General features: G+C 41.9%; 1 protein-coding gene across 2 annotated transcripts in view; it reads left to right on the top strand.

Moving 5' to 3' along the window:
• The window catches only part of tmeff2a (transmembrane protein with EGF-like and two follistatin-like domains 2a), a 140,084-nt gene extending 116,517 nt beyond the window's left edge, over nucleotides 1-23,567 (top strand). Inside the window, exons 6-10 of one of the 2 annotated variants that reach the window (XM_034110344.2) lie at nucleotides 11,941-12,089; nucleotides 14,110-14,157; nucleotides 14,419-14,548; nucleotides 19,302-19,460; nucleotides 23,042-23,567. In XM_034110344.2, coding sequence (XP_033966235.1) covers nucleotides 11,941-12,089; nucleotides 14,110-14,157; nucleotides 14,419-14,548; nucleotides 19,302-19,460; nucleotides 23,042-23,138 — 583 coding nt within the window. In that variant the 3' untranslated portion in view covers nucleotides 23,139-23,567. The remainder of the gene's footprint in view (nucleotides 1-11,940; nucleotides 12,090-14,109; nucleotides 14,158-14,418; nucleotides 14,549-19,301; nucleotides 19,461-23,041) is intronic. The other variant, XM_034110345.2, reaches the window with a different exon arrangement.
• The last annotated feature ends 3,292 nt before the right edge of the window (nucleotides 23,568-26,859 follow it).

Genomic DNA, 26,859 nt, shown 5'->3' with positions numbered 1-26,859 from the left:
GCGTTTCACCGACGGCAGGTGTTCTTACTTTTATGTAGCTGACGGAGCATTTTTACTTTACACGACACTGTTCAACACTTCATTCTGCTTCACTCTTTAACTAAACAACTGGTGGTGGTGGCGAAGTCCATAGGGACTTGGCTTGGCAAGTGGAAGGTCACCAGTTCAAGTCCCGGCAAGACCAAGTACTACCGAGGTGTCCCTGAGCAAGGCACCGTTCCCTACACTGCTCCCCGGGCGCCGTTCAAAATGGCAGCCCACTGCTCCTAACACTAGGATGGGTCAAATGCAGAGACAAAATTTCCCCACGGGGATTATAAAGTATATCAAATCCAAATCAAATCCAAAAAAAAAACCGCGGATGTCTTGAAAGACTCTTTTGCTAAAGATTGTTGAAGACATCCGCGTTCTTGTGACAGGTAAATACTACGCTTCCTATGTTTTGGTGCGGACTGCGTTCACACCAGGGCCCCGTCTCAGGTCGGTTAAATGAAATCCTTGCGTCCCTCACTTGCGTCGTTTCCCTGCGACTAGTCCCTCCCACCAGGGAAGCATGGAGGGACGCAAGGAAACCACGAGAAGCGGGGAAATGAGTTTTAAGAGCAATGGGACGTCCTTTCCTCCGGAGCGTCACGTGAAGCGACGTCCGTTTGTGATGACGCCGCACAGCTGATCGTCTGACAGCAGAGGCCTATACTACGAAACTGGATTTTCCTAACCTGGATATGTTTGAGTTAGCCGGTTGGCCTAATCCAAAACATACGCGCTCTCGCTAAACTGTACTACGACGCTGGTTATCAAGTAGATCGCTCAAGCCAGCCGTGTCCTATCTAGTTAGGTGCGCGTTCACATGAAAGGGGTGGTATCTGGAGCATTCGACCAATCACAAACATGGAGAAGCGTACTGACAGCGCAGCGTCATACTTCCTGAATGAAAAGTGAACTTTAATACTAGTCAAAAATGAAGAAGTTAAACTTTAAACATCCATGACTTAAACACTTGATCCAGGATAAAAGCCACATAGCTGCACCTGCAAGGTGAATACAGCTGGCAACAGAACACGTGTTTGAATGCGTACATTAACAGGTTTATGATATCACTGCCCCGTCTAAAACACGATCTGACTTTAATTACATTTGTCTCGAGTGTTTCGTCAACTTATGTGTTGCTTAAAATAATACTTCTGCATCCAGTATGTGACACTGTGAGTGTTGCACAGCCAGATACGGCTCAAGAAGCTGACTCAGATAAGGAGATATGATACATTATGAAGTGATATGAATGATAATGGGACACATCGACATCTGCACTCAGTCTACTTATGTTGTGGCCGATATTTAAGTAAGCTTTCTTAACGCTAATGTTATAATAGTCAGATTGCTCTGAAGATGGAGGTGATATTCTATTAATGTTCACGTTCACACAGTCGGTGATTTTTGCCGGCCGTCTTTCCTGCAACGGCAGCTTTTCTGTATTTCCTCTATCCTGTAATATGACTTGATCGCTTTAAACTCCGCACACTGAGCTCTGATTGGTCAGCAGGCGGTGCTTTCACTGAGTTGATCTCTTAGCCTGCAACCTAACCTGCTCCGGAGCAGGTTAGCCGCACAGCATAAGTTACCATGGAGATCTAGCCTGCTAAAAAGAGAACCAGCGTCGTATGACCGGAAAGCCGGAGTTTTCCCTGAAGTTAGCCGGCTAAGCGAAAATCCTGCTTCGTAGTCCAGGCCTCAGCTCTGTCCCCGTTGTTTTCACAAACACCCCTGCCTACACATTTACTGACACAAACATTTGTATCATCTGTTGTTGACCCAAATAAATAAAATCAAATAAGAACTCATTCTCAAAAAAGATAAACGCCATTCTTAAAATATATAAACGAACAATAGTTGGATTAATATTGATTAGAGTGCACAATAGAAATAAAACAATTCAGAGAAGAAAAATAGATATCTATCAAAACCCAGTTAGATTAACATTCATTGGATTGCACACTTTGTTTGTTTGTTTGGATATGTAGCACATTAACATTTTAATAGCACTTAATGACTGACTGAATGGAAATGACAATAAATGAAAATGTAAAGCGAAAAAAGCGATAAATGAATAAAATGATTTTTGACCACTTTGTTGTTCAGATATATCACATATTTGTAACTAAATGATACATGAATTGAAACAAAACACAGACTGAGGAGTGACGGCCCGTCCACCCTGCAGCTTCAAAAAAAGCTTGGAGCTGGGCATGTCTGAAGCTCGATCAACAACCAATCACATGAATCTCCAGCCCCTGACACACAAGTAGCGGTTTGATTGGCTAGAGCTTGTACTGGCATATGATTTGATTGGCTGACGCTTCCACCGAAAGCTTCAGAAGCTTAAAAAGTTGAACATTGCTCAACTTTTGCAGCCTGAAACACCAGGAAAGCTCCGCTCTGCTTCCCACAATGCAGTTCGGCGAAAAGTGACGTCACCCCATTCAAAGTGAATGGGCAGAAGCTTCTTCCAACGCCGCTGTGTGGACGGGCCGTGACTCTCGTGAGTTTCATGTATTTTCTTCACTCTGCTGGGAAACTGCTCTCATGTCAAGAAGCATCAGATCAGTGCATGCACTGCCTCGTCCAATCAGTGAGCAATACACAGTAAGGGGGCGTGGCGAGTATCTGTGGATTTCATCGGAGAATGGTCTGGTGATTCCTCCATTATCGCTCCTCCATTATCGCTCCTCGATCCTCGGACCTCGGTCTTCCGGCAGAAATAAGTGCCATGGGACGGTACTCAAGATGGCGCAGACAAATCAACTTCCGGTGAGACCGAGGAGCGAGGAAATGAAAATAGTCGACCTGAGACGGGGCCGTCAGCTACATAAAAGAAGAACACCTGTCGTCGGTGAAACGCCCCTCCTTACTGCAGAACGTCTCTCATTACGTTATAATGTTTTTTTAACGGACGTTGTCTGATTATATAATCATATGCGCGGATCGCTAGTGTCTGTTGATCTCCAGATTAACAGCAGCATGAGAATAACCTGCCGAAAGTGCCGATGCTCCATGGCGGAGGCTCCGGTAGAAATTGCCGGGATTTGCGTGTTTACCCCCTTAATGTCTGACCAATGGTTGAACAGCATTTACGAGCACATGACTTGTGTTTATAGTCCGTTTGAGTTTTGTGTGAACGCAAACCGAACCTTCTGAAAAATGAAACAATGTAACAAACTGTGGTCTGGTGTGCATCAGAGAAGCGGACTTTCACCCCTGCCTTGTATAGTATTGTATATAAAACAAGGACCCTTGCAGCTGTATTGATGATTTAAACACGATGTTTGCCATTGATAAAAGCACACATTTTCCATTGGCCAATACAAATCTTACAAAAGACAAATGTCTCCTTTTGTTTGTGCACTTAAAATGGTTTGGCTTATTTAACGCTGTATTTTGTTTGCGTCCTAATTGATTGCACTTTGTGTGTTGATTTGGATAAAGTGTCAGCTAAATTAAATGTAATGTTGATTCTGTCAACGCTTTTCAACATTTTAATGGCAATTTGTTTCGTCTTTGGTACAGAAAAACGACCTGTCCCACCTTAAAAGCTTTGATTGACTGATTGAGCACAACATTAACTTTTTCAATTTATTCTAAAATGTGGGCAGCAGCTCACAGCTCAAAGGACTTTAAAAAAAAAACATGAAATGAATGCCTTACTTTTCAAAATAAGACACTTGTAACTGCTGGTAGCATGGACAACATTTTATATTGTCGCTAAAGAAAGAAACCATCGCTCTACTCTTCAGTGCAATCATCATTTAAAAAAAATGTGTACCATGGTCTGTCATTTAACAGCGTAATAATAGCAATCATTCAATACTTACAATCTGGATATAAATTGGAAGAAAAATAAAAATGTGCTCAGTGATGTGAAGAAAAGGGTCTATGTAAGTTGAACCACTTTGTGCCCCCCTGCTGTGGCGAAGCGTTGCTATCCTTACATCATCCTTCTGTAGCTGTGTGTACTCAGTTGGACAAAAAAGACCAATTTACCCCTGAAGGATCAATAAAGTGTCGCCAAAAGCCATTTAGATCCATTTGTGGTGTAAAACTGTAATTACCCAGAAAAACCCATGCTTTCAAACCCATCAATAGCACCCATCAGTGTTGATATAATTAAAGCCGGAGAGGAGCAAATAGCGAGACAGTCAAAGAGATGGGCTGTGTGAACGCTGGGTTTACTCCTCCAGAGAAAAAGAGCGGAGGGCCTTTGAAAGCTGGCACCTGTGTCCTTATTAAAGCTCATTCTATGGAGGGCAAAAGGGAATTTCAATAAAAAGACAGACAGACGACAAGTCACAGGCCAACAGGCGAGTAGGGAGACTGCCTTTATTGTTGTTGAGTTGGGTGAAGCCACACACACACACACACACACACACTGGAAGCCCTCCTCACATTACTGACATTCACATTGTGAGACAATGGGCTAAGACATGCACAACACGCTACTGATAAACAAGGAGCCAATAAATAATTGTGGTAGTTTAGACTTTTCTTTTAATCCATTTTGCATTTCTTTGAATAACGTCTTTTTGTGGTCATTTCCTGTTTCCTTTGTGTAAGATTTGAATCTCATCACTTATTTAACGTCTCTTTGAAGTTGTGGTTTGACGGTATTTTTGCTTTTTTGATGGTTGTATTTCATCCCTTTGTCGTAGACTCGTTTCACTTGTTGTGTCTCTTTCTGCTTATTCGTCATGTCTTCAGTGTTGTTTTGTCTCTCTTTGGTCAGTTCGCACTCCTTTGTAGTTGTTTTTCTGGCATCTTGCACTCATTTAAGTCTCTTTGAGGTTCTTTTGCATCTCTTTGTAGTCTTATTACATCCCTTTGTGTTTTGATTTATGACTCTTTGTACTCATTTGGTATTCGTTTCGGTTGTTTTGGGTTCTCTTTGTAGTTGTTTTGGGTCTCTTTGTAGTTGTTTTGGGTCTCTTTGTAGTTGTTTTGGGTCTCTTTGTAGTTGTTTTGGGTCTCTTTGTAGTCATTTAATTGCATTTCCAACAATAAATGCTACAGCAACAGTCAATTCAATCAGAGGCCAAGACCCCCTGACCCCTTTGGCCCTAGGGTCCATTCCCGGTAGACAGAACAGATCTCCTACGATGATTCCTGATTTCACAACATTTAGTTCCACCAATCACCCCAGCATTATTTCCGTGTGTTGGTATGTGTCCTTCCTTAAATCATGTGAATAAATATAATGTTTTCTTTCTGTTGTTCTCTCTCACTCAAAGTATTACAGTGAAATGTGAGGCTAAGGATGATGAACATCTCAGCGTGCGTGCGTGTGTGTGCGTGATGTTTACATGTGTGTAAAGGGGCCTTTTCCATTGGTAGCCAGCAGACAGTCTGGGGGCGCGGGGGCGTTGATGGGAGGGGAATAATTGCAGTGAACTAATCAATACAACACATCCTGCTAAGACAGTATCCTCACGCACATGTGACACACACACACCATGATAGATACTACACACGTTCACACACATACCTAACACTTCTCTTCTCTCAGCAGAATGTGTGAAGGAATGATTTGGAGTGTGATTTGGGAAAACGAGGTTTAGCACATAGCGGTGCATGTATATGTCTGTGCACGCCTGTCTGCAGGTGTTCAGACGTGTGTGCGAGTAGCATTAGGATGTGTTGACGCACTGCAGTCCAGCGCGATAGTGCATATTGTGGGGAAAGTGAGAGGCCTCATTAAAAATGTATTAGGCCCAGACATCATCCACCGACCAACAGCGGCCTCTTGGGATGGGCCGAGACTCTGAGAGCCCTTTACGAGGGGAAGCTGTGGGGGGGGAGATGTGCATATATGCATGTACATGTGTGTAGTACAAAGCTTATACCCCCTGTGTGGACATTTCCTTTTAGCTCAGAAGCTCTTAAGATGTCTTCCTCTGATTCTCAGTTCCTCACAATTCTTCTCACTGCCGCCTTTCATGATAAAACTATTCTAATTTAGATACTTTTTATGATAACGCAGAGACTTTAATTAAATGCCTAATCTAGTCTTGAGGGTGGCTGTTGCGAAAATTTGAGTCTGTGGTTTATAATCTTTAAAGGTTAGAAATCGCACTTGCCTCCTGGTAAGTAGCTGTGCAGATCATTTGGGATTTTACTGTGTGGTATCTGCATCCACCCGAATACAATGGGAGACGTGGGATGTATCCCTCTTAGAGGATTTTATACTTTTCTAGATATACTGTAGTGATACAAAAATGATAGTAGGTACCTTTGTTGAAGAACACTTGGAGAGTGCAGATCCCGCCAGGGCCATTTCCATAAGGAATACATCATTTGTGTATCCCCTTGATTTTAAATCTGCTCCACACTTGGTTCCTCTCTAGTCTATGATACACCCTTCCCCCAAGTTCCATGAAAATGGAGACAGCTGTTTCTTTGTTATCCTGCTCACAGACAAATAAACCAACCAACCAAAAACATAACATCCTTGTCTAAGGCAACAATACAATATATTGAGATTTAAAGCCAATTTCGTATCAACCAATTAGCTGCCTTCAAACTACACGTTTATATTTTTACCATGCAGAATCTGTAAGGCAAAGAGAAAATTATGTTTTAAATTGTATTTTAATCAAATACTGAATGAGAGATACTCAAGAAAAGTATGTCTACTGTGACACTGTAAACCATAAACAGTAGGGCTGTGCAATTTAATCGATCCTGCGATATATATCGATATTTAGTTTTCCGAGAAAGTATCGATATTTCAGCCGCGGGTATCGATACATTAAGTCTGATAACTGTGTTCGTTATCCTCGCGTCCAGGAGAGAAGCTTTAAAAAGGAGACTAATTGAGTCTCTGAGAATGTTCAAATGTATACTTTAATTAATAAAAAGCGCGGTAATGTTAGAAGCAGAAGATGGTTCAGTCAGAAAAACAGCTGTGTTCTGGCTCTCGTGAGCGAAGGGAAGAGAGCGAGCTCCACCTTTCCAGCTGTTAAATATCCTCTGTGGGCCGGTTGGCGCTGCTGGGGATCGGCCCTCCACGTCTCCAATGTTCGTTGTTGCGCATTACAGAGGATTCAGACATTGTACATTAAATATATAACTAAACACGCCTTTTCTCCTCCTTATCTCTTTCATGACTTTTCATTTAATACATTTTAAACGCTGTAATCAATACTCCAAAAATACCTCACGGCTGGTATCATTTCCGGTAGTTCCGAATGTTGTCTCATGCTACCCACGTCTGTAAACAAACGTATTCAAATAAACTGTACCTTCATTTAATATTCAGTAATAATAATATCTCGACGTCTATAGTTGTAGTGTTGAAATCAGTAGGTTTCGGTGTGCAACACTGTCTCATATCGCTACTAAATTCACCTCTATAGTAAATGGTATATTAGCCACATGCTAAATGCTAACCGGAGATGAAGGATTTTCAGAATAAAAGCTTAACAACTGGTTGTGCACAAGAACTTCTGGTGTTTCAGTATAAAACAGCATTTAAACTGACGGTACTGTATGTTTATGGTACTTTATGCCATCAAAACATTGATTTTAATTTATAACAAGTCCCATTCAAATCCCCCGTGTTCCGCCACCTGCTGCACCTTTTAATTCTCCATTGTCCATTGTGATACTGCACTTTACGTTTCAAAGGCTTGTAAGCTACAGTTTCACTGTTTCAATAAATGAAACTAATTTTCTCACCACATCTTTTGATTCATTTTGTCCAGCATTTGCAAACTGGAGACTCTCTGTCAGTCAGAGCCATATATTGTATAATTGATGCTTTCAGTTTTCAGTTGAATTAATTCAATCCAAGTCAATGGAACACTCACAAAATGTCACCAAAATCACACTGTCCCTTTAAAATCTTTCAGACAATGATATAAGTGTATCGAATTATATCGAATCGTATCGTTGGCTGAATATCGTGATATATATATCGTATCGTTGACTGAATATCGTGTATCGTAACGTGAGATTTGTGTATCGCTACAGCCCTAATAAACATAAGGAGTGTTAACTGGGAACTTGTTTTTGCCTAAATCCTGCAAAATCAGTACTGTGTCGATCTACCCAGGTCACAAACCTGAGTTTCGCATGTGTACATGTTTGCTATATGTAAGGTCCTTGAAAATTAAATAGTTTAGGGCTTCAATATATGACTTGAACCAATTGGAGTAAGGAGACGGTTAACTTCTAAGGGGGAATCACCTGTTGCAGGATGTATATTGCCAGCGGTACATTTATTTTCACAATAAGTGTTTTGCACGCTGAGAATTGAATGGAAACATGTGAGGCTGTGTTGTACATGGTAGAGTCTGAGCTTACTTTAATTGAAGGACTTCTTTTCGGATAAAACCTTGGCAGGCATTTGTGAAAAAAGATTGTGGCAAACACATGAGAAGCAGAGGAACACGGAGTGAGAGTGTTGAAAATATTGTTTTTTTTAATCAATTTTTGCCATGTGTCACAAAGAGTTTGTGTTGGATATGTGGTTAGGTATCAGTGCTGCCAATTATTTAAGTCATTTGTACACCTCTAGTTGGGCAGTTAATGTGAATGTGTGCAATTTGTAAAGCCATAAGTTGTGGGGAAAAGAATTGGGGCTGTATGATTTGTGATTATTTCAATTGATTTTGCAATTGCGATATAATTCTCTGTATATATAATATAAGGATCTGTACCGACCAAATGTGTTCGGTTCAAATGTGTGTTTTGTTAAGTCTGTAGAATATGATTTGTAGGCTGGGATATCCTTACAGCTCCACTAAATCTCATTCAAAATTTTATTTTGGGGGTGGGGGGCATTGGGATATTTTTTTTTAATCCTCTGGAGCAGAGAGAGGAGCTGTGGATTATTGGTATTGATGAATGCATCAGTGTTTCTTAGGGTCAAAAACACTAAACTCACAACTTCAAATGAAAGCGTTTAGTTTATTTAATAAAAGAGCACATGTTAAATGTGAAAAGTGACAGTAGATATAGATTACTTGCAATTTGGTGCTATATATATATATATATATATATTTAAGCAATAGCTCACGACAGGCCGTGGTATATGCTCATGATATCACAGCTAATGTGCGTGGTTCGGCCCGACGCGATGCGGTTTGCTTTTCAGCCCAACTGTATACTGTTTTTCTCAGGCGCGGAGGGATACTGACTTGTTGTGAAAAGTAACTTACAATTCTACCCGTGGTATACGCTCAGTATATCACGGCTAAGAACCAATCAGATGGCTTGATTTGACTTGTCCATTTTATAAATATATATATATATATATATATATATTAATGCTGTCAAAATGATCGCCTTAACGGCGGTAATTAATTTTTTGAATTAATTGTGTTAAAGTATTTAACGCATTTAACACATGTGCAGAATGGCCCTCCAAGACAATGGGGGAAACACTGGACAGTATCCTCTTTTCTCAGGATAATACACAGAAAATGCCGTCGACAGTTAATTCAGACTATTTCTCTTTTTCCATATATACCCGTTGACAGCGAGGTCTTGGGGCAAATATCTCAAAACCTCTCAAATAAAACTGGCATTAAATTGGTAAGAAGAAGTATATGTTTTATATGTTGTGGGTGAATTGACCCTTTAAGCTGTGTTGTTAGAGTCTCTTTGTGTGACCCTGTGCAGCGGCAGGTCATTCTGTGTCTCCTCTGAGGCACAACGAAGCCTTTCTTCACATCATTCTTACTTTGCTGATCCATCATTACAACAGTAGCTGAGCACTGCCACGCTTTGCTGCACGCCGTTTCAATCAATGTCAATGTCAGCAGTACGAATCATCATGGCTGATTGAGAAGGCGTCTGCGTGTGTGTGTGGGCACACTGTTTTGAGTCGGTGGCAGCCCACGTGGGGTGTATGCAAATGCCGTTGTAAGACAGCGGAATGCCTGTGCTTTACTGAGATGGAGGCACCATGGGAAAATGAAAAGACCGGGAGAATAATGACAGATTTATAATTACAGAATCTAGCATTGAGCGCTACTCAGCAGCAACTGTAGAGGGAAGGCAATCTGGGTGTAATTTCTGCTGATCAGGCTTGACATAAACTTAAGGGTCACACTACATGTTTGCCACACACAGACGTGGATGCACATGCACGCAGGTGCACGTGCTAACTCTCCTTTGTGCAGTTGTGAGAAACCCACACACAGAGACATACAGAATGTGTCACACTTACATTTCACAGAAAATGGTGATGCGACAGCAAATTGCCTGGTTAATTTGCGAGAGCTAAAAGCATCAAGTAAGCGCTGGTGTCACTGATGAATGAATGTATTACAGTCTGTCTCTAAATCACACCAGATACATCCGCTTCATGGAAAGGGAGGTAACTGATTCAATTTACAGAGGAGACAAATGATATGGTTGTAAGGAGCTAAGACAAAAAACGAGCACACTTTTCATTTTAGACTTTTTTTAAACTTTAAATCGAACAACTTGCACTTAGAGTAATCATAGGTCGAGAGAAGCAAATGCATTTTAAACAGGCTATCAGTAATTATAACTAGCTTGTGGAAATAACTGCGCATGTTACATTTCCATTCCATTTGAAGGTAATGTAGGCCACACTTTAGTGCGCAGCTCCCAAAATAATACACCAGACATGCCCGTGGCCTCGAAGCCAGAGCTTTGCAAGCGTCCTCGTCTTCTCCCAGATCATTTTTAGAATGTCTCAGACGAGTGGGTTTTGTCGAAGGACATTAAAAGGAAACAGTGTAAAAGCAGAAACAAGCTGTTCTGCAATCTTCACTGACTTTGTTTTCCATCAAGCTGTTTCAGTGCGAACTATGATAGTATTAACCCTTAAGTTATTATTTTCCATTTAAGCTATTTTCAATGTTATCTAAAATAAATGACAGCTTTAGACTGGTGGCTGTTTTGAGGCCAGAATTCACTCTGCAACACACACAAAATGTGGAGCTGTGTTATCTACAATTCTTTCATTATTAATTGCTTCCTGCCATTGTAGGAATACATCATTTGTCAATCCAGCCCTCTGTGCAGCCTGTCGCTTTTTGCAAAGTTAAATCCATTTTGCTATTGTGTCAGATTGAATGTGCCAAAACCCAGTTTGCACAGGATTGCTAGTATGAACGGTCCAACGTCCTGACTGAGTGCAAGCTGTACTGTTTACTTCTTGTTGGTCTCATTTGTAATCCTCGAACGAATTTCAGTCTATGTCCCTCGCAGTCCGACAAACACACAAGTCGGGCAGCCATATAGTTCACTCGGTTGACCTGGCGCCCCACTCCCCGCTGCGGAGGCCCCGGGTTCAAATCCAACCTCAGGACCATTTGTGCGTCTTCCCCTCTGTCTACCCCATTCAACTCTGTTTCACTGGTGGCTCCAAAAATGGTCTTAAAAAGACAAACACACAATTCTGTCAGAATCAAGAACTAAATGACTGACAACTTCTGAATAAGTTTATTCTTATTAAATGCATTTAGTTTGTACCTTTTATTTTCCCTTTTAACGTCTCATTGTTTATTATATCTTAACTATTAAGGACCGATGTTACTGATCACAATTTGGGACCATTAAGCAGTTGGACTAGTTTTGTTGTTGGGGTATTTAATTTAAAAGGTGACAACAACGAACAAACATCACTCTGAAAAATAGTGAAATCATCTTATGTCAAATCATGCCAGAGAAAACATTCTAAGTGTTGCTTTAAATGTCAAACTGAGCCATGGCCCAAACACAAACTCAATCGTGATTGATTATGTTTGGTCATGTGTTTGAAAACCCCTTGAATAAAGCACTCCATAGATTCAGGCAAAATCTGAATGTGGGTGTTCCATTTCACATATCCCAATTGCGTCTTTGACTTTGACATAGATACTTAATAAAACTCCAGGAAGCGTACCACTCTGACGTGATTTCTTTGCTCCGCAGGTGTGTTTGCAACATCGACTGCTCCCACATCAGTTTCAACCAGGTGTGTGCCTCAGATGGACGTTCCTACGACAACCCCTGCCAGGTGAAGGAGGCGTCCTGTCAGAAGCAGGAGCGCATCGAGGTCAAGCACCTGGGCCGATGCCAAGGTCAGAGCCCCAAACAATCACTGCCAAAGTCACAACAACACCTGCAAACACTCAGCGGAAGCCTTTAATCTGGCAGGTGTTCACTCGGGGTGAAGTGAGGCCGTGGAGACAGACGGGACCACACACAGGCAGCACACCCTATATTTCCCTCAAACTGCAGCTCCAAACACATTTCAAAATTACACTTCCACTCAATTATGTTTTGGAATAGCGTGCGAAGATAATCCCCAAATCCCACATCCTCCTCTGCTATGTATATTGATAATTGTACTGAAAGGTAATCCACCCTTTTTAGTGTACTATCTTTTATTTGGGTGCGGTTTTTGTTTGTTCCGGGGATAATGTTATTTTAATAATCTCTGTGCGCTAAATCCCTCAACCGAGTCCCGTTGCTAATGCACATGGGAGAAGTCAAAGGCACATTGTTCTTTTGAGGATGTTTTTTATTTGATTTGCTTTGAGGTATGATCAGCCAACATCTTAATATGGACTCATTTGGCTTCATACGAAATCTAGCTAACGCTGGTGGAAAGGGAGGCAGTGAAGGGGGGCTTTTATTGTGTAGGGGAACAATCAAGCGTTTGATTGGCTTGGCATCACCGGGGACCAACAGGACAATTGATCGAGATGTGAGAAGCAAGATGTAGGCTTTGAGAGGTAATGGGGAGTAAAGCAATCGGGGCTAACCAGGTCTGGAACACAAATAGAAATCTGTATTCCCCCACCTCACACCACCCCCATCGATCCACTCCACGCATTCTGTTTCAATAAGGGACAGTGGGGAGAGAAAGAAATGCCAAGACACCAAGGGACTAAAACCTAGGTAAAAGTAGACCTCGTGTTAGCTACAGATGTAGCACCTCATTTCGGACGTCCCTACCGCAGTGGGGTCGTGATCGGCACGGAGTCCATCCTCGCAGAAAGGAAAACCCCCTTGATAAATGATAATGAAACCAGCTGCAATGGATCATGGATCCACCAGGGGAAGCAGTGATTAAAAAGCTGCCACACTGGAACTCATGTGAAATAAACAGCTGATAGATGTATGTCTGATTACTATGGCGGATCTTTGTTAAGATCCATATGTCACGGATAGGATCATATTCTGTGCTAAATAAGAGACATGTAATCATTTACAAAACTTCACCATGTTTTTATTTAACAAAATAATGTTGTTTAATCCACGTTAGCGTACTACAATTCTACAAAAAAACAATCGGTTTATTTTTTCATCAGGAAATCTAGCCCGGCTCAGACGATTTTTAATCATCATCCTCACGATCATTTAATGTATCATATGTTCGCCGAATTGACATGAAAGCACTTAGAAATATGAATTTGCTGTGTGGAGCTAAGAAAAATGAAAGTAGGAACATTTTTATTTTCAAAGTAAGGCATTTTTGCAGCTGTAGTCTTGTTTAGCCTCTCCCCTTTCAGCAGTGTTACAATTAATTTAGTCACATATTTGATTTTTAAATATAAATAAGTATTTAATACATATAATACTCAAGGTTCTGATCTCGCTAAAACACTGCTTTGTTTCCTAAATTGTAATCGTCGTCTGAGTCAATAAATAATAAGAAATATTCACATCATAATCCTGGGAAATACTACCTCCTTTTGAAGCAATACATTCACAGGCTTATGGGGAGAAACATAATCAATCACTATAAAATGCTAATGATTGAACGGGAGATGTTGTCTAACCATTGTGAAAAGAGGAATTCAATGCGGCAATAAGGCGAGCAAAAAAAACAAACATTATTCCTTCTGATCTTTTCTTCCCGGCTCTGCTCCATTCTACCTTAATGCTTCTGGGGAGATGGCCTCTCACTTTGAAGAGAATGGTTCACATAAATACGCATGAACTAGACGGGTGCCGAGCGACCGATTGAACCCTTTTGTTGAGATAATAATTCACATTCGGCTCTCTGCACTTGTAACCCTTAATGGAGGGCCTTTCAGCTACAGGAGAGGTTGTGCCCTGAGATCCGTTTGAATGTGTTTTTGGCCTTTCCAGGCGACATCCTAGGCGGAGACGGACACTTCGCGAGGACCGACACCACAGGTGAGTGCATGTGTTCCCGGGGGCGCATTGCTTGATAACATGTGCTGCCACTCAAAGCAGCATTACTTCTGACTCTCAATTATTTTTGTATCTGTTGCTCTCAAGACTTCATTTCTGTCCAACCTCTTTGTTATCTATCTCTTCCTCTCTTATCCGCCGCCTTTCTTATGCAGCGCATTGTAATGTATGTTCAAAGGCAGCCTGGGGCACATGTGCTTTCAGTCTTAATGGATGGTGTGTGTCCCGTTTGTGTTTGTGCAGTGGTGAAGGAAAAGGATCCGAGGAACGGGCTGGCCATCGGCCTGTACATCCCCTGTCCGGACCACTTCAAGAACTACTGCGTGCACGGCGAGTGTCAGTTCCCCAGCATCGTGGCCCAGCCCTCCTGCAGGTACACACAGTGTTCTGTGAAATATCACTGAGCAATTTAAACGTTTCTACAATGTATTCATGTTATTACTGGCTACTTCACTCCTTTTATACTCAAACTCTCTCTGATAATGCTGCTACTAATCTTTTTACCCTGGAATTCGTACCTATTTGAATCTACTCAGCTCTTTTGATCTGTGCTGTTCCCTTTGCTGTAAATGTTACGATGTGATGATACTTAGGAGAGAAAAAGCACATGCAGGGAGGGTGCAAAGTGAATATGGATGATATCACTATCGTGGTATTGGGGAAACATGCCCTTTTAAAAACTGGATTGTATTATCCTTATGAAGCTTTGGGGCTTTCTTAAACAATACAACGCTTCAGGGCTGAAAACGGAGGGAAATCTGGTTGCTTTAAAAATGAGAAGCAGAACATAAAAGAGGCCCTATTATGCTCTTTGGGGTTTCCCCTTTCCTGTAGTGTGTTATAAAGGTTTTTGTGCATTCAGCAAAATCCCAAATAATGACATCACTACGTAACACTTTGCACTCCAACACGTGATAAGCTAAGTGACGGGACATTTCTTATCAAAACAGAGCCGGCCAGCTAACCAATCAGAGCAGACTGGGCTCTGGTTTCAGACAGAGGGGGGAAAGAGGTGCTGCAGCACATAATAATAATAATATATTTAATTTATATAGCGCTTCTCATCTGCCAAGACAAATCTCGAAGTGCTTCACAACAAGAGATACTGATACGCTTTGAGATAATAAAAGACAAATAATTGTAATAATAATAAGAAATCAAAATATAAAATAGAGTACAAAAATAAAAGTCGGAGATAGCGATAAAAATGGCAGTACTCCACACAGGCAGTATGAGACAAATAAAGAGCTTTTTGAACATTAAAGCATGGAGACATGTCCCAGTAGAGACACTACATACAAATATGAACCTGAAAAGGAGCATTATATATCCTCTATTATATTCTTCAGTTTTAGCATAATGAATTGAGTTGGCAAATTCACCAAGGTGTTTTTGTATTTATTTTGTATTATTTCTTCTTGTTAGGCTTATCGTCATAAAACTTGTGGGGTGTAGCGTGGGCCGTGGACCTTTTGGAGTGGACCCATATCACAGGGAGCATACACACATTCCTTTTCACTTATGGAAACGGACTTGGCCCTTCTAGTTCTTAATTAGTTGAATGGGTTTTTAATAGCTAGCCATCATTAAGGCTCTATCTGTAATAGCTAATTGTAAGCTACAGTGCATGGAATGTTATGTAATAATCAATTAAACCATATTCATCCAAGTTATTATTGGCTACAGTGGTTTTACATTGTATCTCTGACTGACTATGGCTATAAACAAATCATACATAGAGCAAGAAGACTATCTTTTCACTTCCAATTTGACGATGCTCTTACTTCCTTAAAATGTAAGATGTAGGATGGCTAGTCAGTTTAACGTTTAGTGTAAGAGCCTGTTTATTTTTAATCAGGCTTGTTTATCTTGAATGAATACGAGCCAGAGAGCCAAGAAAGGGAAGTGTATGAGATCTGGCTGGAATTCTGCACTGCTTCAAATGAATCATGTTGGTGTGTCCTCCTTCCCTTCACATCATGGTTTTATTACACAAGCTTCATTTTGATTTGATGATGATTTCATCGAGAGGACCCACAATGTGTTGCACTGTCATGTCTGCCAATGATAACACTTGACTGTAAACACACCACCGTCATTGGTAACAATATTGTACAATTCTAAGCGTTGATAACAGTTTGTTACGTTGTTCCCAAGTGGCCAAACAACCCTGGCGGAAACCAAGCCCTAATTCTAGTACTAAACTTAATCCATCCCCATTAAGAATGATTGTGGCTTTATTCCTACTTGGATGACACTTCTGTTGGTTTGGCCAGCATTTTAGCTACGATAACTTGTCACCAAACGAGCTTGAAAGATTTTTTGGAAAAAAAGGACCAAGTGTGCGCACATCCTGGCAGAGATACTCAGGTGCATGACAAAAAACACTTCACTGAAGGAGACAACAGTTGTTGGCTCACCGTTTGGCACCAAATAAATCATTCATTCAACGTTTTGAAGGAAAATATATTCAGACGTTTTAAACTCGGCTACACCGAGAGTTTAGATATAACTCGTCTGTAGAAATCCCTCACTGCAGTGAAACCGTGTGCTTGGAAGTCAGTCTGTGATGGAGGCACACACCTTAAACAGAAACAAGAACTAAACTTAGTCGAGAGAAGTCTTGGAAGTTCCCTTGGACTGTGAGCCGTAGGGTCGTCGGTTCAAGTCCCCGAACAGACCTAAATATGGAGTGTGGACTGCTACTTGGAGAGGTCCCAGTTCACCTCCCCTGTCGTGGTGCCCTTGAGCAAGGCACCGGACAACCCCCTTCCCCCCCCGGGCGCTGTACAATAGCTGCCCACTGCTCCTAGTACTAGACTACTAGGATGGGTTAAATGCAGAGAACAAATGTCACTGTGTGCTCTGCATGTGTGACATTAACAACGGGTTTAATCCCTCCCATTCTATTCTAAAAAATGGTTCAGCAAAATGTCATCACTTTGAAGGACATACTGTTCATGTTTTGTATAGACAAAAACTGGAAACTGCCACAAATTCAGACACACTTCACACACACTTACAGAACAGCAGTCTCACAGCTGAAAATGACAGCTCTTGTACATATTCACACAAAATCCACAAGCATTTACATAAAGGCACAATGAGGAGTGGTATACCCAGCACACACACACACACAAACACACACACAAACACACACACTGAATGTCTTTTCCAGCCTGATAGTGTAGCAGCCAGGGGGTCCTGGTATCCCTCCCTCCCTCCCTCTATCTCTCTCTAACCTCTCTCGTACTGCCACACATCCTGCATGCATACAGAGCAGTGCTCAGCGGAGAAGGGGTGTGGAAGGTCTCTGCTGCCCCCTGGAGGCTAGAGGCTGTGTGTCCTAATGAGAAGGAAAGCCGAGTACAGTGCGAAACGGGGCACAAACCACAAGCAGAACAAGGTTGCAACGTCGATCTCTTTCCCAGCGTTAGGTCGAAGGGATAGAGAATGTGAAGGAGACTGTGTGTGTGCGTGTGCGTGTGTGTGCTAAATGAGGATGTGCATGTGTTGGTGGGTAACAACCTCCCCGGAGACAGGAAGACAGGGGATAGAGAGGAGATGGAGAGAGAAAGAGAGATTAAAAGGGGAGCCATTTTAGCTCCTCTGAGGACACAGATCATCTCCATTAGTCTCTCTCTGTGTGTGTGTGTGTGTGTGTGTGTGTGTGTGTGTGTGTGTGTGTGTGTGTGTGTGTGTGTGTGGTGTGTGTGTGTGTGTGTGTGTGTGTGTGTGTGTGTGTGTGTGTGTGTGTGTGTGTGTGTGTGTGTGTGTGTGTGTGTGTGTGTGTGTGTGTGTGTGTGTGTGTGTGTGTGTGTGTGTGTGTGTGTGTGTGTGTGTGTGTGTGTGTGTGTGTGTGTGTGTGTGTGTGTGTGTGTGTGTGTGGTCTTTAAAATCTCATCCACACTATGCTGGCCACATTGGACAACACCGATGCGATGGTATGCTTTTTCAGGTGGTTTTTCTCTAATACTGAATAATATTAATGTTTCCCTCTTCATCCTCTTTTGGTCCAAAGGCAACAACGCTGTGGACTGTGGACCATCACATAACATCTGTGACGCAGTTCATATAGCCCAGTTACAATTTGGATTCAAGACGGCAAACTGTGACCCCCTCCTGAACAGAGATATTATTATTCCCTATTTTATGATCACACATTCATATGATAAATACAGTCACGACGACACCTGAATTCTGTTTACATGTGAAATACTCATAGATATAAAACCTCAAAATATACTGACATTATCCACAGATATGAGGTCAAGACTCTGCGTAATATTCGTGTTACCAATTTGCAAGGACATAATACCAGTCCTGTGTTTTACTGACCGTAGCATCCCAAGATAGCCAATCACGGTGGCTGGCATCGCCGTAGCTTCCTTATCTCTGGTGTTAAGTGTGTGTCTGGTTTGTATAGCCACATTTGCGATCTACGCTATCATCCCGATAATACAAATATGCTTAAAACTCTTCAAATGATACTCTAACATACAGAAGTGATATTACAATACATGTGATGAAGTAATAGATATACTGTTTGTATTCAGTAAACAAAAATGGACATTCATCACAATTTATCTTCCCATTCCTAGTTACCTAGCCTGCAACCTCTGAACACACAACTATATGTCCAGGTGTAGTGTTGACAGAGTCCGAAAACCAAGAGAAAATCATGATGAATGTCGCTGCTAACTTCACAAATACACTCTCCCTTTAACACCGCCACCTTATCTGTCATCTACACCGTCCCGGCAAAGAAAAAGCACACTCACCACACTGCCACACATTGTTCCCCCTCAACAGGTACCCACGTCTCCATTAGGAGCACGGAAATAATTAACCTGTCTCTCAGTGTGAATGACTCTATTCCCCTCTCTTTCTCTTCTTCTCTGCGTGCGTGTGTGTGTGTGTGTGTGTGTGTGTGTGTGTGTGTGTGTGTGTGTGTGTGTGTGTGTGTGTGTGTGTGTGTGTGTGTGTGTGTGTGTGTGTGTGTGTGTGTGTGTGTGTGTGTGTGTGTGTGTGTGTGTGTGTGTGTGTGTGTGTGTGTGTGTGTGTGTGTGTGTGTGTGTGTGTGTGTGTGTGTGTGTGTGTGTGTGTGTGTGTGTGTGTGTTCCCAGCTGTCACTCTGGGTTCCGTGGCCCCCAGTGTGACATCAAAGAGTACAACGTGCTCTACGTGGTGCCAGGCTCGGGCAAACTGCACTATGTCCTCATCGCCTCCATCATCGGAGCACTGCAGGTGGTGATCATCTGCGTGGTGGTGCTCTGCATTACCAGGTGAGTCATGGCCCTCACACGCACACGCACACACACACACACACACACACACACACACACACACACACACAGCTCACTAATGAACCTGGCAGCAGTTATTTCGATGTTGTCTGTATTTGGGAGTCACGGGGGGAATGTGGAGCTCCGGAGAAATCAGATGAAAGGTCACCTTGCTTACAACACAGAGAGAAAGCACTGTCAAATTCCCCTGTGAACACACACACACACACACACACACACACACACACACACAGTCACACACACCTACATACAAGCGCAGATACATGCTGATATCTGTGTAGGTTAGCGCACTCTCTTATCTGTTTTGTATTCACAGTAAAGACCCACACACACATATATAGCCTGCGGCTGTCTGCCTCCAGCTGACCTCAGCAATTTATGACTTATAATAAAAGATTTTAAGGACTTTTGGCCGAGACGAAACTGCTCCTTTGAGCAAAGGAAGGGGAGGGGCAAGATGAGAAAGAGACGTTTTAAAGGGGAGATAAAGAAAAGAAGAGAGGACCACTGAATACAGCCACTGTTCCATTCATGTTTCCTCCTGCTCAGCGATATTTATTTAAAGCCAACGAGTATAAAAATAGTCCTTGTAAAAGTAAAATAAATACATGACACTGCTCTCACTTGTTACAGTGGAGCCAAATTAATTAATATATTATACAAAACTGACGATAGGAGAAAGGATCAAATGAGATAGGGAGCAGCTTTGGTTATTTATTACACAGCCTAGTCAATTCTCATTGGTCAATTGGATATTCAAGAGGTTGTTAATAACACTTACACACCTCTGCTAAGAAGGATTTATGGACTATGTGCAGTCATATCAATCCACAGAAAGAAGTCGATTTAACGTCAGTTGTGGACAAAAAATAGAAAACTGTGAAATACTTTTTGAACATTCATTGTTATATTTGTGGAGAGCACAAAACGTTGGATTAATGGCTAAACGGTCCCTAGTAAAGAAAAGAAAAAGAGTACAAGGGAAGGAAAGAGGTTAAAAGACTGGACTTCAGATAAATCAGCAGAAGAAGAGAGACAGGAAGTAAACACTAAAGGGAACAGCAGAAGAAGAGAGACAGGAAGTAAACACTAAAGGGAACACGAGAAGAAGACAGACAGTAAGTAGTCACTAAAAGGAACAAGAGAAGAAGACAGAGAGGAAGTAAACACTAAAGGGAACACGAGAAGAAGACAGACAGTAAGTAGTCACTAAAAGGAACAAGAGAAGAAGACAGAGAGGAAGTAAACACTAAAGGTAACAGCATAAGAAGTCAGACAGTAAGTAGACACTAAAAGGAACAGCAGAAGAAGACAGGAAGTAAACACTAAAGGGAACAAGAGAATAAGACAGACAGGAAGTAAACACTAAAGGGAACAGCAGAAGAAGACATACAGGATGTAAACACTAAAGGGAACAGCAGAAGAAGACATACAGGAAGTAAACACTAAAGGGAACAACAGAAGAAGACAGAGAGGAAGTAAACACTAAAGGGAACAACAGAAGAAGACAGAGAGGAAGTAAACACTAACAGGAACATGGTTTGAAGACTGGTTAAAGGGAAATAAAATGTCAACAGACAGTTAGAGAAAACATCAATCAGTGAGGCCGTCTTTTTAAGTTATGTTGCTTTCAACACAGTTACAGTCGTTTTTTTCTTAGCAGAAGCAATGCAAATATTTTGAAGTCAATAAAATCATTTAAAATCAATATTGTGAGTCAAGTCGTCGGTTTATTTAGTATGTGGCCGTGATACAAGCGAGATGATGTGCAACAAGGCGGTCGTTAGTGAAAAAAAAACCGACCGAAGCTTATTATTCCTAAAATATATAGTTAAATAACTTTGAAATTATATATAACGGATAAAAGCAACACATCTCCTTATATAAGAGGAGAGAACGAACATGATCTTTGCACGAAAAACGACTTTGAAGAGTAATCAATTGTTAAATGACTATTGTTGCAGCGTTACAGTTTATACAGACGTAGATTTGAGTGCCTATTGTCCTATGGACAGACTGACTTTGTGTTCTGAACTAGCAGGGCGAGTCACATCATTACCCAGCATGCTGTCTGGCAGTGTTACGGTTAATAAGAGTCCACTCTAAACACTCCACTGAGTGTAAAGCACAACTAATACTTATGTCTTATAGAGCTCAACCCTGAAACTGCACTTCCTCTGGTCTAAAGCAGGACGCCCACTATCTGTGGAGTGGAGTGGATGGATAGTTATGGACAGACATACGGAGAGGGCTTCCATTTAAGTTAGATCATAAAGACTTACCGCTCACTTAAAGGTCAAACATGTGGAAGTGGAAGAAGGTCAATCCTATGTTTGCCACCTATACCATCCTGTCACATGTCAGTCACATGTCACATGACAATCTGCTGGAAGGAGATTCACTGTGAGATATAATGTTGTTACCACAATATCGTATCCTTCCTACTGTCGACACATCCACAGAAAGAAAAGAACAAATCATTTAAAAATATGGACTAGTGCAATGTCCAAAGGCAAAATGTGTGAAAATATACTCAAATAAGTATTGTGAGAAGTTCCAGCAAAATAACTGTATTCTACAAATGTAATACAATTCTTGTTGGGGATAGATCCTCTTAAAACTCCCACCACGATGGTGTCAATACATTTTTCAATGATAATGTGAATACTGTCAGTCCCCGCTGAGTTGGACGCAGGCTAGAATCGGAACATGAAGCATTTCATCCCCGTGTCTCAATCTGTGTTTTTACTGTTGTATTTTCAAATGTCACAATCTGTCTTTGTTTCCCTGTTTTATTTTGAAGAGCTTTCCCCCCCTGTGTTTTCCCTCCTGTTTGATCACCTGATCTGTTCACCTGGTGCCTTTGTGTTTCCCTTCACTCCCCCCCTCCCCAGCTGTGTGTTGTCCTGTGATTAGTCCTGCATGTATTTAAGTTCTGGTTTTCTGTTGGATCCTTAATTTTACACATGGGAGTGGTCTGGTCTATTGGCTGTATACGTATTGTATTGAACCTTGAATAACGGTATTTTTCTTTTAAACCATGATACTCCTTTAAATCCCCCTTTCAAATCTATCTCTAATAAAGGTTAAACTGATAAAATATATATATATATATATAATAATTTCCTCATATAGCAAAACATTTAGCCAGAGGTGGCAGGAGTAATCAGATTTTCTTTTAATGACTTTGTATACAGCAGGGTAGCTTGTAAATGTACTCCAGGTGTAACTAAAGTCTTATTTAAGAGTTGATTATATTTCCCATCATCAACTAAAGGTAAAGGTAGTGGAGTAAAAGTACACGATAAGCCTCTGAATTGTGGTAGACATAGCAAAGTAGCAACAAATGTAAGTGCAAGTATCTCAACATTGTACTTAAGTACTGTACTTGAGTAAATCTACTCAGTTTTCCAAATCATGCAGCCCCAATTATTAGCCAGACGTTGGTAGTTAAGGTTTTTTTTGTCAAATGGTAGAGTGGCTTTATTCAGTCCATAAAATAGAATTGCTTCAGAATGAACTTGTACAGGTGTAACATGCTTCTCCTTCTCCTTCTCCAGGAAGTGCCCGCGGACCAACAGGATCAACCGGCATAAGCAGAACAATGTCCACTTCAGTACGGAGAACACCATGCGTGCCTCCACCCGGCTCATCTGAGCCCCCACATACCGGACAGAGCCCCCCCCCTCCGCTTTACGGGGAGCGCTGTGGCGTTAGATGTCCCCCCCCTCTCCTTGTAGGATCTGCTTCCCCTTCACCCCCTCTCCCCCTCTCCCCTCTCCTCCCAATGTGAACTCTAATGAAGCCCGGGGAGGACGGTGGTGCTGCAGAGACAGTGATGAGACAACCCCCCCTCCCACACACACACACACAGATGCAGATGTGTCTTCCTGGACCTTCCGCCCAGGGTTTCTCAAACGGACTGAACCATGAAGCGCCGTGGGGGGGGGGGTCATCGAGGAATGTGAGCGTGAGTGTGTGAATGTGTATTAGACGTGTGAGCTTTGGTAGAGGCGGGCTAGCCGGTGTCTGTCGTTTCTAGATGAGGGGGGGGGGCAGAGCGGGGTAGTGCAAAGCAGGGTAACAGGCTTTAACTGAGGTGTGTTGTCGGTCCGGTAGGGGGTGGGGGGGGGGGGGGTACACGTGATGCCTTGCACTTTGTGTTATAGGAGACCTTTGACAGAGGGCACAATGTTACTATAGAGCTCTCTGTTGGGCGGCAACGCCAGCTTCTGTATCTTGGGTTCTATTTCCAATAGTTATTACTACATTGTCTTGATGGGGTCATTTTTTCTGTAAATGTAAATAAATAATTTATATCACGAAATGTAACATGCTGTGTCGCTCATTGTTCTTATTTTACAATTATTTTAACACAGAGGCTATTAGCAATTTTACTGGTAACATGTTTTTTCTTGTTTTTCTAAATGCAATGTTCAGAAGCTTTATTGTCATATTAACAACAGGTAGAGCAGGGGTTCCCAACCTTTATTGTGCCAAGGACCGGCAGATACATTACAAAAGAAATGTCGGTTGTCAATTTTAACTGATTTGAATATGTACTCACCACCAGCAGGAAGCAACAGAGGCTAATTGTATGTAACAGCCTGAACAAATACTAGAACAATATGCATCCAAAACATATTAACAACGTTTAAAAAAGAACCGGTGGCGTTTTTCGGAAAAACGGAAAACCGACGTTATTCAGTTTTTAAACCAAAACGGGAAAACAGATAAATCAACGTTTTGGTTTTGTTTGTATGATTTACGGATAATCCAGTGATGGGAAAACGAGGAGAAGGCGCATTATGAAGGGTGTGTGTGTGTGTGTGTGTGTGTGTGTGTGTGTGTGTGTGTGTGTGTGTGTGTGTGTGTGTGTGTGTGTGTGTGTGTGTGTGTGTGTGTGTGTGTGTGTGTGTGTGTGTGTGTGTGTGTGTGTGTGTGTGTGTGTGTGTGTGTGTGTGTGTGTGTGTGTGTGTGTGTGTGTGTGTGTGTGTGTGTGTGTGTGTGTGTGTGTGAGAGAGACACTGGCATTTGTTTTCAGAAGATATTATGATAGTGACGTTCGTTCCGGTGCACGTCCGACAGCATTTAGCACTACATCGAGATTAAGATTAAACTAATTTATTTTGGGAACACCCGCATATAGGCTACCTATGGAGTTAGCCAGATGTGTTTAAATTACTGTTCATGGTCATTTGAAAACAAATGCCGGTGTCGGAGAGACACAAACCCAGAGCTGAGCAGAGCACACACACACACACACACACACACACACACACACACACACACACACACACACACACACACATCATGCGCCTTGGTGACTGGACATCTCCTTCATAAAACTAATAATACCACAATAAAAGGGGGAGTAATCGGGCAGTTCGATGTGTGTAGAGGTGTGTGTGGTTAACACGTAGCAGCCTGCAGTCACTCGCTGTTCTGATGAAGGTAAACACAGCGAAGGCGGTGCGTAAAAAGGCACAGCTCTCGGCGCGCTGGTGCTGCACTTCTCGGAAGCGGAGTTACACGTCCCGCTGCCTCCTGATGCCGCCTGCAGCCATTTCATGAAGTGAAGGAGGTTGTCCTTCTATAAAACAGCTGCGGGCAGCAGATACCGTGAGAGTCCCAGACATGAATTCAGATCAAGGCAGACTGGTTTACTCTCCTGTTTTGCCAATCCGGTGCTTAAACAAAGGCAAGGCAAGTTTATTTATATAGCACTTTTCAACACAAGGCAATTCAAAGTGCTTTCCAAAAAAATGAAAGACATTAAGAAAATGGCATTTAAAATCAGTCATTAAAAAGAAAAGCTAATAAAATAAACATATAGCTCTACACCCCTGGCCGACATGTCCTTAAAATGAAGTCCGAGTTTGAAATATATCTCAAATAATGTATGCACTGCCATTTCCCCACATAAACATAACAGTCTGCAATTAAACGGTTGTCTCCTGTGCGCGCCCGGTACCGGTCCGCGGACCGGGGGTTGGGAACCCCTGCATTAGAGCAGTGGTTCCCAACCTACGCCAAAGGTCGCAGGGGGGGCACCAGGCCTCAGATGATTTGAGGCCAAATCTCATATTTAGACTTTTTTTTGTTTGTTTTGTTATTTTATTATTTGTTTTTTGGCTTATAATTGTAACGCAATACATGATTGTCACTAAAAGCCTTGTCTCTACATAACAATAAAATATAAAAAATAATTGATTAATTCGAATACAAATTCAAGTTAGTAGCTATTAAAGGCATAAAAAGACAGACGTGTATAATTCTTTCTTTTATAGAGAGGCGAAGTCCCTCCCTTTCCGGGAGCCTCCATGGGACCCCGGAAGCGTAAAATTATACATTGAAGTCAATGGAGAGAGAAAGGTTATCTTTTGATCCCGTTTGAATTGTGCCACGAATGACACATATGATGTTTGTCAATTTAAAAGAATATTTTGCAAGTCAAAAAAATTAAAATGTGTCGTAAAACTGTGAAGTTACACATTTTTTTGTGTGAAACCGCTGAGTGAACTACAGGTCTCTCTCGCACAATACGTGTCACCATCACAAAGATGGCCGTCACGTTAGCAAATTTCACCTGTTTCTTTCAGAATGAGAATAAAAGTATAAAACGAGGTGACTACAAGTCTGGACACGTTGAGAGCTGTACATACACGAAAGGGGAGTTAGTCGGTTCTGTAAGAGCAGCGGGACCGGCTTTACAAGATGTTGGTGAGTAATATGAGTGCAATGTGTAACGTTAATGTCAGCTAGCTAACATTAGCTAACAAGGTACACTAACGTGTTTTGTTTCAGTAACTAGTGTTCTCCTTTAGAACTTCGTGGTCTGTGTGTGCTGTGGATAACATTAGTGTTCACAAGAACAAGGTAAACTCCCGTGTTTTGTTTTAGTTGCTCTTCAGATTGAAGCGGCCAGTTTTATATCGCCTATACAGGATATTCTATACTGTATGTGTGATCTCCTTTTACATCTCGATGTGTCATTTGAGTTTATTTGCTGTGTGTAGATTCAAGGATTTTGGTGACATGAACATGACCATCGCGGAGGCAGTCCAGTTACCATCCTTCTGTCTCCGTGAGGAGGGTGGGTCATATATCACCCATACTGGCACCAGGTCCAAGGGCAGCTGCACATCACAGACCGGAGTCTCTGCTACTTTGTTGTGTGGACCACGAAGGAGGCGATCATCATCCTCATCCCCAAAGACCCTGCATGGCATGGAAATCTCCTCCTCCTGGAACAATTCTACACCCAGCATATGCTCCCTGTGTTGGCCAGTAGAGAGGAGGACATTTAAATAAACATACTCTTAACACCCTCAGACTCTGCGTTGTGTTCCGTATGTGCGATGGGTGTTATGCAGAG

The sequence above is a fragment of the Pseudochaenichthys georgianus genome, chromosome 21 (assembly GCF_902827115.2).
Source record: "Pseudochaenichthys georgianus chromosome 21, fPseGeo1.2, whole genome shotgun sequence".
In the NCBI taxonomy this organism is placed as follows: Eukaryota; Metazoa; Chordata; class Actinopteri; order Perciformes; family Channichthyidae; genus Pseudochaenichthys; species Pseudochaenichthys georgianus.
This window is presented reverse-complemented; position numbering and strand designations above follow the sequence as displayed.